At 39.9% G+C, this 15,346-nt stretch overlaps 1 protein-coding gene across 3 annotated transcripts in view; it reads right to left on the reverse strand.

Moving 5' to 3' along the window:
• The window catches only part of DZIP1 (DAZ interacting zinc finger protein 1), an 86,090-nt gene that overhangs the window by 39,036 nt on the left and 31,708 nt on the right, over positions 1 to 15,346 (reverse strand). For all 3 annotated transcript variants that reach the window (XM_084636265.1, XM_084636266.1, XM_084636267.1), the window contains exons 8-10: positions 11,420 to 11,560; positions 7,486 to 7,534; positions 4,901 to 4,957 (exon numbers count right to left, since the gene is read on the reverse strand). In XM_084636265.1, the coding sequence (XP_084492391.1) occupies positions 4,901 to 4,957; positions 7,486 to 7,534; positions 11,420 to 11,560 (247 nt within the window). The remainder of the gene's footprint in view (positions 1 to 4,900; positions 4,958 to 7,485; positions 7,535 to 11,419; positions 11,561 to 15,346) is intronic.

Here is a 15,346-nt window from a genome sequence, read left to right on the forward strand (position 1 = left end):
TGGGTGCCAGGCACTACTTTCGGAAAAACTGACAGATTGAGACCATTTCGACCCATATCATAGCTATAGAGTGATCTCCAGCTCTGTGCAAAAAAACAAAAACAAATTTTTTTGAAAAATGTCTATTTTTTTGGAAGGAGGTGGGGGAGTCTTATATCTCCACAACTCCTAGTTCAAAGAACCCAAATTTGGGTGTCTAATCTTCCCCTCCACCTTCCTAAAACACACCAAATTTCAAAGGAATCTGATTAAGCATGTTGAAATTAGAGGGCTTAAACAGGTCAACCTTTAACCAGAGTTGTAACACACCCTTAACTATAGTGGCACATGTAGTGGCAATGTAATTAAAAGACAGTCCTTGCCATACGTTCCAGCCAAATTCAAAATGAAAAGAAAGTATAAAACTTGAAAACTCTTTTGCTGTAAACTGACACTGTTGGTGAATGTAATATATTCAAAACTCATTCCTTTACCCTTGTTCTCATGTTTACCAGTACTCTGAAACGTCACTCTTTTAGGGATCCCAGTATCACATCTGATGTCAATAAGCAATCTCCCCAATTTAGAGAATCATAAACTACCGATTAGGTAAATTAGTTTAGCTCCTTAACAATTCAGAATAGTCATAACACCTCACCATTTATGCACAGTAAAATAAACACATTTAATTATTTCTCCATTATTTCACACATACAAATCAAATTTCACAAAGGGGTGTCAGATGCAGACTGTGATGCATGCATATTTTAAATAGATATATTGTATATCAGTTCACTTCTAAGAAATCACATATTGCACATGAGCAGTCTGATTATATGCTTAAAATTTTATTAATTTTAAACCTAAATATGTCAAATGTACATTTTTTCAATTATGACTAAGTCCAAATCAGATTTACTTCATTTTAAGTTTTTAGTGTACCAACTAATGAATGCATTGATAGAGAAAGAGAAAGACTCTACAGCCTAGTGGTTAGAGAACTCACCTAGGATTTGGGAGAACCAAATTCAAGACCCTGCTCAAAATGAATATTTAATTACTTATACAAAGTGAAACAGCTCCAGCAAGAGAGACTGAGAAAGGTCCACCCAAGAATATCCAATAACCTGGTGGTTAGGGCACTCACCTGGAATATGGGCTCAGGTCCCTGCTCTGCTCATTACAATCCAGGAGCATGCCCTAACCACCGAGGTATTGACTATAATTAGGGGTCTACTTAAATTGCAGAGAAATCACACATTTTTGGTGGGCTGGTCATGGCATAAATAGCAAATTCTGCAGATGTGTTACACGTGCATGAAATTTGCTATTTATGCCACGACCAACCTGTGAAAAATGTGTGATTTCTCCACAGCATTTCTCAAACTGGGGGTCCCGACCCAAAAGTGGGTGGCAAGCCTATTGTACAGGGACCGCTGTATTGACACCCTCACTTCTGCGCTGCCTTCAGAGCTGGGCGGTCAGAGAGTGGCAGCTTCTGGCCGGGCACCCAGCTCTGAAGGCAGAGCTGCTGTCCGCAGCAGCGGAGAAGTCAGGGTGGCATGGTATGGTATTGCCACCCTGACTGCTGTGCTGCTTTGTGGGTTGGGGTCCCCAGTTTGAGAAACACTGTGCACTTTTGTACACTTTTACCCTATAGTATAAGCAGATTTCACAGGGGAGACCAGATTTCACGGTCTGTGATGCAGTTTTCACGGCTGCGAATTTCGTAGACGCCTAGCTATGATAGGATCTCTCCCTCTCTCTTGTTTTTCCACAAGAACGGTCTGGGTTTTGCATGCTAGGGGATGGGCTGACCTGGCTTTTGCCTAACTCCAAGAAGTGGTTCATGGCTCAAGTGGAGGGTAGCACTTCCCTCCAGCCTGTCAGACACTTGAGGCCTAGATCAATGGCAGTAAGGTGCCTAAACACCTTTGAGGATCTGGACCTAAGCCTCAACCCTTTCCTCTGCATTTCACTCATGTCTAATTTAGATGGCTCCCCACGCAGCTTGCTGGCTTCTGATAATCCCTTCCGTAGGCACCTAACTGTCTCCATGCATTGTATGGGGAGTCTGAGTGCCGTACTTGGGGTTAAGGATTCCAGTAGGTGACAGTGCATCTAGGGCTTAGGTGTTGCAACACTGAATGAAGTTCCTCTGTGGATTTAGCCCTAACTGCCTAAGTCACTTTTGAAAATGAGGTTCAGACTTCTAAATGAGGTTTAGGCACTTTTGAAAATTGTATCCAAGATTATACTTTCCAGAAATAATTCTATCAAAAAAAGGTAATAGTCTGGGTATTACAGATATGGGCAACTGCTTTGATTGGAATATGATAGAGCTTCTGATTTCAAAATGGCCTAATAAAAAAAAAGCAGTAGTACTTATTCAAATTACTAGGAAACGCAGATATTTTCAGAATGGCATTAGAGGTAGCTACGTTACATCCTTTGGTTATACAGCTAGTTCCCATGAAAATCTTTGAAAAGTTAGGGGAAGGCTCTAGTTTCCACTAACCTTTATAAGCAGAAATTTGGAATCTTAATGATAAAAAAAAACAAAATGCAGAAGGGAGGAAAGTAGAGGGGGAGACAGAGAGAGACCTGCAGAGATAAATAAAACGATCATCAACAAAATCATGCAAAGTCAGCACGCTCATTGGGGTTTCATTAGTAAACAACATTGAAACTTCTGTATACTGACAAAGAGCAATCTTTTTCTATGTTGAGAAGTGTTATAAAATGCAAAAGAATCCACAAGAGCAGAGAAATGAGGAGAACATGATCATTGAAACTGTGATGTAAATGAGCAAGTCAGAGAACTAAAAGTGATTAATATTAAAAAAAAAATTCTCCTACTGCAGATGAAAAAGGAAAAAAATGGACTGGTTAAAATAATGCTTTATGTTATTTTACAATTATGAACACTATGGAGTTATACCTGAAGAAGCACACCCTCTTGACAACACCAGATCCTTGAACTCTGATTCCATATCTAAATTACTTAAGACTTTCCTTCCCCTTCCCATCTTGGTGTATAAGAAGTTGCTTGAGTGTAAAAAGATAGAAAACTTATAAATATGTCTTTATTATTACTTTTCCACTCCATTTAAAAAAACGTATTTCACTAAACTATTGCCGACTATAGGTTAGTAATAAATGTTACTTTAATATAATTTGAATACTACTACTTTGTAATACATAAAAAACCCTTGAAACTTAATTAATGTAGATTTCAGAGTAACAGCCGTGTTAGTCTGTATTCACAAAAAGAAAAGGAGTACTTGTGGCACCTTAGAGACTAACCAATTTATTTGAGCATGAGCTTTCGTGAGCTACAGCATACCGTGAATACAAATTCACTCTCCTGCTGGTGATAGCCCATCCAAAGTGACAATTTGTGCAGGAAATGGCCCAACTTGATTATCATGCACATTGTGTAGAGAGTTGTCACTTTGGATGGGCTATCACCAGCAGGAGAGTGAATTTGTGTGGGGGGGTGGAGGGTGAGAAAACCTGGATTTGTGCTGGAAATGGCCCAACTTGATGATCACTTTAGACAAGCTATTACCAGCAGGACAGTGGGGTGGGAATAGGTATTGTTTCATATTCTCTGTGTGTATATAAAGTCTGCTGCAGTTTCCACAGTATGCATCCGATGAAGTGAGCTGTAGCTCACGAAAGCTCATGCTCAAATAAATTGGTTCGTCTCTAAGGTGCCACAAGTACTCCTTTTCTTTTTAATTAATGTATTATTTCCAATCACAGCATATCTTTTCAAATCAATATTTTAGTTTCAGTTGCTCACTCCTGATTAAGTTGTCTAAGACTTTCGTAACATGTGGAACCTTTTTTCCACTCTCTATTTTTGGATACCTCTGAACTTAAACTTTTATTGTCAAACTAGAAAAATTATAGAAGCTTCTCTGAGAAGTATTAAAATTTCCTCTCTCTGTGGTGTTTCTTACAATGGTTTGTTTAGAAATAAAATTTAATTTAACAATTTTAGATTTTTTTTTCAAAATTAATTCACACAGCATGCATAGTAATATTCATAATACATAAAAACCTAACACAACACCCACAACTCTATCACTTTACTATTTGAAATGTTATTCAGAAAAGAATCTTATTGATCACTGAAGATTTCCAGCTACCATGGTAACAGTATTAGTCATTGTTTTGAAAGTTGAGACCCACTGGAAGCTATTTTGATATTCTCAACAACAAAATATTGCTTTTGTTTAAAAAGAAAAAAATTAAAGCAATAAGACATGATACAGTATGATGATACATTCTTAGACATATCACTGCACTCAAAGTAGGATGATTGAATACAATGTCAATGTAGATTTTTTCCGGTATTAGACATCAGAATATTGTGGACTAGTAAACCAAAATATTGACCTACAGTACGCAAAGACAATAATCCCAACAGGAGAGTTGTAGCTTTGTGATTATTTCTGTCATATTTTCCATCCAACTAATGATTGAAACCACATGAAAAAAACATTTTTTTCCAAGACTCACAGCAAACAAACCACTTCACACGCACTCTTTAGGCAAACACCAGTTTGTTCACTGTTAGTGAAAAAAAGTCACAATTTTGCTTCCCCTCCACTATTAGTTCCAATGATCAGTTGGAAAAACAAATTACATAGAATACATCAGGAAGGTAAAAATCATCTATCTTGTGGGAATCACTCTCAAAGCAGTCAGATTTTATACCTACCCACCTCAATAGTGTCCCTTTACATGTATTTTAGAACAATGTTTAATGTGAGAATTAAAGCACAGTTAATTAAATTGTATTCTGCATTGAATTTAAGTGTTGTCATAGAAATGATCCCACAGGTGATAAATTGTGAAGACTGAGTACTAGATTTACATATACTGAAACTGAGTCTATTACAGAACTTACCATGTGTGTCTGGTAGACTTGATTTACGTTCTACAACATGCTGTGCTGGAGCATTCACTAAAACAGCACAAAAGAAAAAAGGTAACAACAAATGTCTTACAGTACACAATAACAGATGTATACATTCAAATATAGCAGATATTTACTTATACAGTAGAACCTCAGAGTTACAAACACCAGAGTTATGAACTGACCAGTCAACCACATACCTCATTTGGAAGCAGAAGTATGCATTCAGGCAGCAGCAGAGACCAAAGGGGCGGGGGAGAGGGGAAGCAAATACAGCACAGTATTGTGTTAAACATAAACTACTAAAAAAATAGAGGGAAAGCAGCATTTTTCTTCTGCATAGTAAAGTTTCAAAGCTGTATTAAGTCAATGTTCAGTTGTAAACTTTTGAAAGAATCACCATAATGTTTTGTTCAGAGTTACGAACATTTCAGTATTATGAACAACCTACATGCCCAAGGTGTTTGTAACTCTGAGGTTCTACTGTAGCACATTTATAAATTAATTATGGAACATATTTCAAGGGAAAGACAACATTTTATACCAACAGAGTTTCCAAAATAGTAAAAGGTTGCTTTACTAAGGAATTGAAGTGACAGTATTATCAAGTTGCTGGAGATGGAAGAGGTAAACCTGAAATCCTGCTCTGCCACTGAGTTGTAGGTGTAAACCTGGCCAAGTCACTTAACCTGTTTTTGTCTCTGTTTTCTAATGTGTGAAATGCTTCCTGTAATAGCATAGTTTGTCCCTTGTGACAGCAGTGAGGGCCCAGGACTAGCTGATTCCAAGGCATGGCTTCTTTAGGAACAGGTAGTTCCGGGAAAGCTCCCCAGACCAAGATGGAAATAGTGTCCAGAAGTCATGCCGCTGAACGTTATTGAAGGTCTTAGCTCAGTCAAAAGCAAGCCTGGAGTCAGGAGAAGATTGCAGGGAGAATCTCCTGTGGTGAACCACGATGACAATGGGCTATGAAATCCTACCAGGATTCAAAAAGGCTGGACTGTGAAGACTCTGCCCCAAGGGAAGGAAGAACTTGAGTCCAGGGACCAGGGCTAGGAAAAGACTTGGGAGGGAAGATGGGGAGGAAAGACGTTTCACCAGAGAGGCTCAGGAGTCAGAGTGGGACTCGCAGAGAGTCTCAAGTAGAGATGGAACTGGGGATCCAAGAAAGAGCCAGAGTCAGAAGCCCTGAAACAGGGGTAAATTGGAAACCCTGACTAAGCAAGGGTAGAAGCCTGAACGGGCCAAAGGAATCATGTGTTTATTTTGTGAGGACTTAATAAATCAGGCCCTAAGAGGGAGGAATGTTATGTTTCTTGGGATTCCCTTGGAGACCTTACTACTCAGCTTATCCACAACACCTCGTCCAGTTCTGGAAGAACACTTCGTCCAGCTCTCTGGGATTCAAAAATCTCAGTTCAGCTCCAGCTCATCGCTCAGGTTACTTTATTAGGCATGTAACAGCTCTTTGCCCACATTGGTCAGGCCTAGACGCAGGGGGTTTGGGTACAGGGTGATATCATAATTTCAATTCATGTCACACTTCACACTGTGTATATACATTCTAGCTACTAACATCTACGCTTCTTACATGTGAGGTCCAATCACTATGCAGATAGCTTAAGGCAAGCTTATCAGTTCAGACTGCTCCTGCCTACTTTGTTCACTATAAACATACCAACCATCATTAGTTTAGTTAGTTTCTGCCTCCCTTATGTTCTATAAACATATTCACAACAGTTAGTTGCTTCAGCAATTACTTGTTCAGGTTTATTTAGCAGTTACTTGTTCAGGGCTGTCTTAGCGGACATGAGCAGACTCAACTTAAGACAAGTTAGCCCTACAATGTTAAAACTCTTAGCCACAGGAGAACCAAGAGGGGAACTAAGATGAGGCGACTGCAGCACCAACTCTACAGAGGTATGCTCTGGGACTCCACCCTGCAACATCTGCCTATATTTTAGGGCTTGTAAGGTTTAACTAACTGTAAAGTTATTTGAGATCCTCAGATACAAGGTGCTATCAGTCCAAAGCATTATTATAGTTGTTAAAATAATTACAAAATAGTTGTAAATTATTGAATTTCATCTGCCCTCTCAATATCTGTCCTTTGTATGCACGTGAAGTAAATCTCCACCTGCCCAAGATGCCAATAGGCACCCAACAATAAAACTATTCAAGCTAAAGTATTTTTAAAACCCAAACCAAAAGTTGTAAAATAATTTACATTTTAAAGATTATTAAATACCATGCTTTCATGTCGCCTCCCTTCAAGTGTTCAGCTTTGTGCCTTGTAAAACCTTAAGGTTGCAAATCTGTGCAGGTTTGACACACAGCAGAAAAGAGGCAAGGAACCAGCAGCACTGACACAATATGAAGTACAGTTACATTGCAAGTGCTGATTTGATTTTTAAAATTAAATTTGTGAAGTTCAAGTATCAATTCGTAATGTACTGTACCATTTGCACTCGAATAACTGTATTTTAGCATTTTGTATTAGGATAACTGAACCAAAATGTTAGACTCAGAAGTAGAATAAACCTAATTTATAGCCTTTTCTTATAGCCTGCACTTACCATCATGTGGTTTGACGCTTATTAGTGGTTTTGTGGACAACTGTTTTATCTGAAACAGAAAAATTTACAATAAGGTGAGGACACAGTTAGAAATGGATGCCATAAGACTGAATAAAATAATTGTCCTCAAATACAAAGCCTCAAATGAAAATAATTATTGAAGTATATAAAGCCTAACAAAATTTCCACTATTGCCAAAAGACAGGATGACAGGAATGATTATTTAAAATGCTACATAGATGAAGAAATTTTGTTTTCATTGGACTCCACTTCATTCAACACTCAAGCTGCATGGTGCTCAGTGAAGGAGGACCCTGCAATGCAGGAGGGTCTCAGAGCTCAGGCTCCAGCCCGAGCCCAGAAATCTACACAGCAATGAAACAGCCCCATAATCCTAACCCCATGAGCCCAATTCAGCTGGCATGGGCCAGCTGGGGGTTTCTCTCTGCTCTGTAGACATACCTCATATGCCATTCAACTATGCAGTGAAATAGGCAGGGGTCCTATGGGTGCCTGTATCGTTTACTACATGCTGTATTTCCAACTTCTACAGTGGGGCCTGAAGTCCAGCCCCAATCCAACAAAGCACTTAAGCACATGCTTAATTTTAAGTGTGTGAAAAGTCCCATTGATTTCCTCTGGTCTCCAACCATATTCACTACACAGTTCAGCCTCAGTTGCCACTCAGCCTGTGCAATGAACAAAGATGGGGTTCCGCAGAAAAACATTTAGATAATCATTAAGGTTAAGATTCTGTCATGGGTATTTTTAGTAAAAGTCAAGGGAAGGTCGCAGGCAATAAACAACATTTCACAGAAGCCTGAGACCCGTCCCTGACTTTTACTAAAAAAATCCTGGTGTGGGGGGGGACTAACAGTTGAGCACTGCCGGGGGCTGAGCCTCGGAGCTGCTCCAGCATCATGGCTACTCCTGCAGCAGTGGCTGACTGCCGCTGCTCCAGCTACAGAGGGCTGACCCAGCCCCAGCCGCTGCTTCAGCCCTGGGGCTTCTGATCAGGCGGCCCAATGGCTGACTGCCAGCCGCTGCTCCAGAGGTCCCTGCTCTGACATCCCTGGGGCTGACAGTTGATCCAGCCCTGCGCAAGCAATTGTGGAGGTCCTGGAAAATCAAGGAATCTGTGACCTCCATGACAGAACCATACCTTTAATAATCATATAATTTAAAAGGTGTCCTGGGGCCCAATTGAGCAAAGCACTTAAGCCTGTGTCATATTTAATGTATAAGCAACTAGAGACACATCAAAATTTGCTCAGGTACATAAGGGTTGATCACATATAGCAAGAGTTCTTCAAGATGGTCTCTGCAAATTCCCACTCTTGAGATGTGCTGATGGTGGTTAGTGCACCCCATGCATGGAAATGTGCAGAGATTGCTTGAAGAATCATAACTTTAGCATTTATAGACTTTTGAGGCCTTCATTATGAAACCCTGAAGTTCTTGTATCACAGTTCCTTGCAAGGAACTTCTTAGATTTTTAATTTATTTTTTGCATTTAGAAACAAATTTTTATCATGTATAGCTATTTGCTAAACAACAGTAGAACACAGTGTCCTGCATAATTTTTTTACTAATCAAACCAGGGCTATAAATGAATGTTTCTGAAGTATGTCTTATGTCTATTTCTTTCTAGTCAAATCTCATTTAATGTCGTCATGAAGGTTAGTTATATTCATTTAAATTCATCATCACATTCCTTTATAAACCCATTCTGACTTTGATCAATCTGTATTTATAAAAGTGTTCTTATTTTGTCCTTAGTAAATTTCCTGGTAGAAAGGTCAGACTTGAACTTTTTAACTTACCAATATTTTAAAAGGATCAAGGAAAATATTGAGATCATGTTCAGTTCTCTTCAGTTCCCTCACCCTATTTCCAGGATGATTTCCAAATTCTTAATGCTACTTTTTAATTTGCTTGATATCTTCCTGTAAAATATGCTACCGTATTCATTTCCCTATTGACACATTCTTCCATCCTTGGCACATCCAACCCATCAAAGGTCTCAACTCATAGTGTGTCACCTGAATGGTACCTTCTTTCATGATCTATCCAGTCTAGCTTTCAGTTTCTCTCAGCAATCTCATCTGCTGTTCAAGCTATTCCACTTTGAGGAACTTTGACCTTCATAGTTGCCTTTCAGAAAAGGAGCCTTGAGATCCTTTATGAGACATTTTATAACCCAGGTAATGCTGCTTTCCTTTGGAGATGTCACTTTTCTTGTATGGAGTTTGTCTGAGACTAAGTACTCTTCTACATCTGCTTCTCTGAATATACTATTTAATTGTATTTTATTTATTGCTCAGTAGGTTTCTAACTCTCAGCTGTAATTTTTTGTTATGGAAAATGACTTAAGAGTTGCTACTTGCTAACCAGCCACACAAATCTTGGCCCCCCATTGTGCAAAGACTTATGCATGTGCTTAAAATTAAACACTTTCTGAAGTCTGCAAAATCAGACTCTTGTTGATAAGCACACACAATTTAACACATAGATACATTAATAGATTTTTAAAGCCGGAAGGGACCATTATGATGATCTAAACCAGAGGTGGGCAAACTAGTGGCCCGTGGGACCCTCCTGCCTGGCCTGAACTCCTGGCCCAGGAGGCTAGCCCCAGCCCCTCCCCCAGTGTTCCCCTTTCCCTGCAGCCTCAGCTCACTGCGCTGCCAGCTCAATGCTCTGGGCAGTGGGGCTGTGAGCTCCTGGGGCAACACAGCTGCAGAGCCCAGCCTGACCCAGTGCTCTGTGCTGCACAGTGGCGTGGCTGGCTCCAGCCATCAGTGCTCCAGGCAGCGCGGTAAGGGGGCAGGGAACGGGGTTTGAATAGAGGGCAGGGAAGTTCGGTGGGGGTGGTGGTCAGGGGGTGGATGGGGTTGGGACAGTCAGAGGGCGGGGAATGGGAGGGTTGAATGGGGGCAGGGGTCCCAGGGGGGCAGTCAGAGGACAGGGAGAAAGGGTAGTTGGATGGGGGCAGTCAGGAATGAGAGGAGGGGTTGGATGGGGCGGTGGGGGCAGTCAGGGGTGGGAGTTCCAGGGGTGGTCAGGGGACGGGGGCCAGGCCACGCCTGGCTGTTTGGGGAGGCACAACCTCCCCTAATCAGCCCTCCATACAATTTCTGAAACCCGATGCGGCCCTCAGGCCAAAAAGTATGCTCACCCCTGATCTAGACAGATCTACTGCATAACACAGGCCATACAACCTCACCCAGTAATTTCTGCATCAAGCCCATAAACTGTTTGAACTATAGTATCTCTTTTAGAAATCTATCCAGTCTTGATTTAAGGACTTGACGTGATGGAGAATCCATCACATTCCTAGGTTAGCTGTTTCAATGATTAATTATCCTCATGGTCAAAAAATTGTGCCGTATTTCTAGTCTGAATTTGTCTAGCTTCAATTCTAGCCATTAGATCTTGTTATGCCCTTTTCTCATAAATTAGAACAGTGTCTACACTCAGAAATCTCTTCCCAGATAGATGCTTGTAGACCATAACCAAATCAACTCTTAATCTTGTCTTGGATAAGCTAAATAGACTGAGCTTGTTAAGTTTCTCACTGTGAAGTATGTTTTCCAGACCTCAAATCACTACTGCTGATCTTTCCTGAGCCCTTTCCAATTTGATAAATCTATGAATGGGATTTCTGACTGGGTTGACTGCAACAATAGAAGATTGAATTTGATGGCCCAGGCGGACCCTTTTAGAAGTACGGCCATCAAAACTGGATACAGTATTCCAGTAATGATCTCACCAATGCCACTTACAGAGGTAAAACCACCAATTTGAGTTTTAGGAGAATACTGATTTATGAAAATTGGAAATTCATCCACAGATTACAGTATTTAAAAAAAAAAAATCTCCTCTCACATGCCCCCAAGGTTTTAGATACCCAAGAATACATTATAAAACAGACCTGCTGTTTTTGAGACATAATCAGCTCGTTCTGTTCCTGAAGCCTCTGCCCTAGCTCCTCTATCCTTTTCTTATAGAAGATGTTACTTGCATTTAGGTCCTCTGTCATTGATGATTTAAGCTTCTCAATCTGTGACAGTAGCTACAAAATAAACCAGTGAAAAGTAACTAATGGTTAATATTACATAAATTAGGGTTGTTGATTAATCAGAGTTAACTGCCGCAATTAACTAAAAAAAATTAATTGTGATTAAAATAATTAATCTCAATTCATTACAGTTTTAATCGCACTATTAAATAATAGAGTACCAATTGAAACACATTAAATATTTTGGATGTTTTTCTACATTTTCATATATATTGTATTCTGTGTTGTAACTGAAATCAAAGTGTATATTTTTGATTACAAATATTTGCACTGTAAAAATGATAAACAAAAGAAATAGTATTTTTCAATTCACCTTATACAAGTACTGTAGTGTAATCTCTTTACCGTGAAAGTGCAATTTACAAACGTGGATTTTTTTTGTTACGTAACTGCACTCAAAAACTAAACAATGTAAAACTTCAGAAGCCTACAAGTCCATTCAGCCAATCGCTAAGACAAACAAGTTTGTTTACATTTATGAGAGATAATGCTGCCCTCTTCTTATTTACAATGTCACCAGAAAGTGAGAATAGGCATTTGTATGGCACTTTTGTAGCTGGCATTGCAAGGTATTTACATGCCAGATATGCTAAACATTCCTATGCCTCTTCATGTTTCGGCCACCATTCCAGAGGACATGCTTCCACGCTGATGACGCTTGTTAAAAAAATAATGCATTAATTAAGTTTGTGACTGAACTCCTTGGGGAGAACTGTATGTCTCCTGCTCTGTTTTACCCGCATTCTGCCATATATTTCATTTATAGCAGTCTCGGATGATGCCCCAGCACATGTTGTTCATTTTAAGAACACTTTCTCGGCAGATTTCACAAAACACAAAGAAGGTACTAATATGAGATTTCTAAAGATAGCTACAGCACTTGACCCAAGGTTTAAGAATCTGAAGTGCCTTTCAAAATCTGATAGAGACGAGGTGAGGGGCATGCTTTCAGAAGTCTTAAAAGAGCCACACTCAGATGCAGAAACTACAGAACCCAAACCACCGAAAAAGAACATCAACCTTCCGCTGCTGGCATCTGAGTCAGATAATGAAAATGAACAGGCATTGGTCTGCACTGCTTTGGATAGTTATCGAGCAGAACCCATCATCGAAAGGGACACTTGTCCCCTGGAATGGTGGTTGAAGCATGAAGGGACATATGAATTTTTAGTGCATCTGGCACATAAATATCTTGCAACACTGGCTACAACAGTGCCATGTGAATGCCTGTTCTCACTTTCAGGTGACACTGTAAACAAGAAGCGGGCAGCATTATCTCCTGCAAATGTAAACAAACTTTTTTGTCCGAGTGATTGGCTGAACAAGAAGTGGGACTGAGTGGACTTGTGTCATAAATATAAAGGGAAGGGTAAACCCCTTTGAAATCCCTCCTGGCCAGGGAAAAGCTCCTCTCACCTGTAAAGGGTTAAGAAGCTAAAGGTAACCTCGCTGGCACCTGACCAAAATGACCAATGAGGAGACAAGATACTTTCAAAAGCTGGGAGGAGGGAGAGAAACAAGGGTCTGTGTCTGTCTATATGCTGGTCTTTACCGGGGATAGACCAGGAATGGAGTCTTAGAACTTTTAGTAAGTAATCTAGCTAGGTATGTGTTAGATTATGATTTCTTTAAATGGCTGAGAAAAGAATTGTGCTGAATAGAATAACTATTTCTGTCTGTGTATCTTTTTTGTAACTTAAGGTTTTGCCTAGAGGGGTTCTCTATGTTTTTGAATCTAATTACCCTGTAAGGTATCTACCATCCTGATTTTACAGGGGGGATTTCTTTATTTCTATTTACTTCTATTTTTTATTAAAAGTCTTCTTGTAAAAAACTGAATGCTTTTTCATTGTTCTCAGATCCAAGGGTGTCTGTGGTCACCTATGCAAATTGGTGAGGCTTTTTATCCAACATTTCCCAGGAAAGGGGGGGTGCAAGTGTTGGGAGGATTGTTCATTGTTCTTAAGATCCAAGGGTCTGGGTCTGTAGTCACCTAGGCAAATTGGTGAGGCTTTTTACCAAACCTTGTCCAGGAAGTGGGGTGCAAGGTTTTGGGAAGTATTTTGGGGGGAAGGACGCGTCCAAACAGCTCTTCCCCAGTAACCAGTATTAGGTTGGTGGTGGTAGCGGCCAGTCCAAGGACAACGGGTGGAATATTTTGTACCTTGGGGAAGTTTTGACCTAAGCTGGTAAAGATAAGCTTAGGAGGTTTTTCATACAGGTCCCCACATCTGTACCCTAGAGTTCAGAGTGGGGGAAGGAACCTTGACAACTTGCAGGCTCAAGTTTTGTTTTTGAATGCCAGTTTTTTTGTACATAATTTTACATTTGTAAGTTCAACTTTCATGAAAAAGAGATTGCACTACAGTACTTGTATTAGGTGAACTGAAAAATACTGTTTCTTTTATTTTTTTACAGTGCAAATACTTGTGATCAAAAATAAAGTGAGCATTGTACACTTTGTATTCTGTGTTGTAATTGAAATCAATATATTTGAAAATGTAGAAAACATCCAAAATATTTAAAGAAATGGTATTCTATTATTGTTTAACAGTGCGATTAATCATGCAATTAATCACAATTAATTTTTTTAATCTCTTGACAGTCCTACATAAAATATTTTATTATATTGTTTACACAAGCAAGGTTTTGGTTCAAATCCTTCTCTTCGTGGCCCTGTGGAAATGAGTTTCTCTAGGGTGCCCCCTTCTACTCTACTCTAGCCACTCCCTTCTCTGGACTTCCCCCTGCTTGACTACAGCACCCTCTTTTTAAAGCTCCCCATTCCTATCATGCATGACTGGCAGGGGAGGAGGGTCAGGGCTACTTTAGAACACTCAGCCTCCCTAGCCCCAGTGAAGGGTTTGAGCACTCTGTCACACCCTAATTCAAGAAAGTATTTAAGCATGTGTGATTTCAACGGGGCTCATACATGTGTTGCGGTGCTTTCCTGAATACGAGACTTTTTTTCTAAATCAGGGCCTATAACATTTTTCATTTACACAGAGTATTAAAAAGCACAGAACGCAGTAAGGGATGTGCGTATACATTATTGACATGGTCTAAAAGTAAGACCTACAGGGAAATGTATAGGACTAGATAAAGAAAATTATTTACAGTTACCCATGGTAGCAAATAATGCTATTTTAGAAAGAATAGATGGGAATCTGGGCAATGAACACAAAAATGGGCAATGAGTATGGGACAGAATGCAGTGACAAACCCCATAAGGAATACACACAATTTCACCTGTCCCCTACTCTTGTACCCAGTGTGTGTGTGTAAGTAATTTACTATATCCCTTTTCAGGATGTTGCATGACTCTTCCCTGCTGCTTGCTTGCTGGGGGTGAAGTAGTAATAGCCATGCAGCCCCTGATCTTCCCATTTTTGATCTGGACAGTTCCGGATCATGGCTATGTTGTCAAATGAGACATGAAGGGAGGAGGAGGAAGGAAAGACAGAAAATTAGAGCAGGAAGGAGAGGAAAAAATAACTAGAAGAAAAAATGATAAAGACTGAAGAAGAGAAAGAAAAAGTAAAATATGAGAATTAATGCAGAAATCGAATTCCCTTATAATGTTTTTCCTGGAACAAGAAAAGCTCAAAGGATTCAGGACTAGAGAGACCCAATGGGGGAAAAAAGGGGAGGATGCAGGGAGGAATTTGAGATTCACGGCTGGAAAAGGTTGGAAATCCGCCCCCGTTGGCCCATCAGGATAAATGAGAGCTGTACATTGCCATTTTATTTTGTACATTATATTAACTACCTAGTATGCAA

Source organism: Lepidochelys olivacea (genome assembly GCF_965140295.1).
Source record: "Lepidochelys olivacea isolate rLepOli2 genome assembly, chromosome: 1".
Lineage (NCBI taxonomy): Eukaryota > Metazoa > Chordata > Testudines > Cheloniidae > Lepidochelys > Lepidochelys olivacea.